This window comes from Panthera pardus, unplaced genomic scaffold (genome assembly GCF_024362965.1).
Source record: "Panthera pardus isolate Hobbes unplaced genomic scaffold, ASM2436296v1 HiC_scaffold_17, whole genome shotgun sequence".
In the NCBI taxonomy this organism is placed as follows: domain Eukaryota; kingdom Metazoa; phylum Chordata; class Mammalia; order Carnivora; family Felidae; genus Panthera; species Panthera pardus.
Window position 1 is genome coordinate 106,436,220 of NW_026526732.1, and position 2,171 is coordinate 106,438,390.

Genomic DNA, 2,171 nt, shown 5'->3' on the forward strand with positions numbered 1-2,171 from the left:
ACTGATTAAAAATTCCTTTAATTCTTTTGTAAATTACCATTGCTCATCCTATTAACTGTGGTTCAAATTCAATACCTCAAAATACAACAGAATAAGAATTTTATTCCTCATGTTAAAATACATTAACTTAGAAGAACTACACAGATAAACAGCTCTAAGTAGTGGTCATGTACCCAATATATGGGTAATATAGACGTATTTCTATCCTTGATTTTATTATGGTATAGATGGGGCTTTTTGGGTACAGTTCCTCAAGTATGTTTGCTTGATTTTATTATTTATTATGTATTCATAAGAATACATAAATCAGTTTTAGAACTGACATCCTGAAAACAAATTGAACATGAGGATTCTATGGCTGGTGTCCCATGGGTTCATGTTTCCATTACGCTACCTAGGCATGCTTTATTTAACATAATCAGGCTAGATTTTCCCATTTATCTTTTCTTTGGACAGCTCGACCTGTTATACATATTGTACATGATCTGAGAAGCAGTCTAACCTCACACACCAACTTTATCATCGCCTATTGCTTCCTGTCTTAGAAGTGTGCTCTAGATGTGTTCAGGTCGCCCCTCCTACTGAAGACACTACTCAAGGCAGCCTTCACGTCCTTGTTCCTCAGTGTATAGATCAGTGGGTTCAGCATAGGAGTGACCACAGTGTACATGATGGCAGCGACCTGGTCCTGGTCCATGGAGCTGCCTGAGGTAGGAGATATGTAAATGAAGATAACAGGAGCATAGAAAAGAATGACCACCATGAAGTGAGAGGCACACGTGAACAGTGCTTTGTGGAGCGCACTACAGGAGTGGGTCTTGGAGAAAAGAGAGATGATTATGGAGAAGTAGGAGAGAAGTGTTAGGAAGAAGGGGCCCATGGCAATGGTCCCGGTAACCGTGTTGAGAAGCCACTGGTTGAGCTCCGTGTTCCCGCAGGCCAACTCCAGCAAAGGCTTGACATCACAGAAGAAGTGATGGATCTGATGAGAACCACAGAAGTTCAAGCGAGAGGTCATCATGGAGTGCAACAGGGCATGGAAAAAACCAATGGTCCAGACTGTGACAGCCATCTGGGTACAGAGCTGGTAATTCATGATGACAGAGTAATGCAGTGGCCTGCAGATGGCCACAAAGCGGTCAAAGGCCATCACGGCCAACAGCATGGCCTCCGTGCTGCCCAGGAAGTGGAAGAAGTGAAGCTGGGTTATGCATCCCAAGAAGGAAATTGCCTTGTGTGTAGAGAAGAAGTTCTCCAGCATCTTTGGGAGTGTCACCGTGGAGTAGCAGATATCTAGACACGACAGATTTCCCAGGAAGAAATACATGGGTAGATGGAGTCTTGGATCAGAGACGACAACCAGGAGGACTGCTCCATTGCCAACCACACTGACCACGTAAATTGCAAGGAAAACCACGAAGAGATAAGGCTGCAGTGCTTGGATGTCTGTGACTCCCAGGAGGAGAAATGCAGTGACTGAGGTTTGATTCAGCATCGCTTAAGAGAAAGGATGAATTACTCTCTGGAGCGTACCCCTGTTGAGAATCAGAGACTTTGTAGTGGAGGATTTTCCCGTCTACACAATGGTACTTTGAGGGAGAGCATTGTTGTTTTACACAGTTCCCACATCAGACCTTTTATAGGATTTGTCTCATTAGACTATTAGATATTATGGTGAACTGTTGGTTATGGGCCATTGGTCCACCATTTTTTCCCCTTATTTGATTGTCATTAATATGTTTCTTTCTCCCAGAGACTCAGAGCACGTAGCCAACCTACCATCTTCTCTGGCTGTGCACATCTACCTTCTGATAAAACTTTAATGGGCATCCAGACTGCTACCTCCAGACCTTGTAAGAAAGCCCCTGAAGAGTTTTAACTAAGGAATATAGACAAGGAGAGAATGAAAACAATGGAAGGAAATCTGAATGGAGATGCAGACATGGGGTGCCTCCTACAAAAAGGGGAATTTTTTTTTCTAAGCTTGGGAAATCCCTGAGAGGAGAATAGAAAGATTTGATGTGAGAGGAATAAAGGAGTGGGTTGATGAGGCAGTACTTCTCCATAGCTTGGAGGATTCTAGGCCATAGAGTTGAAGGAATTTAGAGAACATACCCGATCTGTGCTGTGCCTCCATGAAAGGCTGGCTCCATACAGGTCAGAGTAGCTTT

The 2,171-nt window shown here is 43.5% G+C and overlaps 1 protein-coding gene across 1 annotated transcript; it reads right to left on the reverse strand.

The window, feature by feature from the left end:
• Positions 1 to 541: 541 nt before the first annotated feature.
• Positions 542 to 1,495, reverse strand: LOC109260836 (olfactory receptor 12D2-like). The gene has a single exon (XM_019439294.2). The coding sequence runs from the start codon at positions 1,493 to 1,495 to the stop codon at positions 542 to 544; it is 954 nt and encodes a 317-aa protein (XP_019294839.2).
• Between the last annotated feature and the right edge of the window lie 676 nt (positions 1,496 to 2,171).

Excerpts from the sequence above, each read along its gene's own strand:
- LOC109260836 (XM_019439294.2), bottom strand. The coding sequence starts at position 1,495 with ATGCTGAATCAAACCTCAGTCACTGCATTTCTCCTCCTGGGAGTCACA.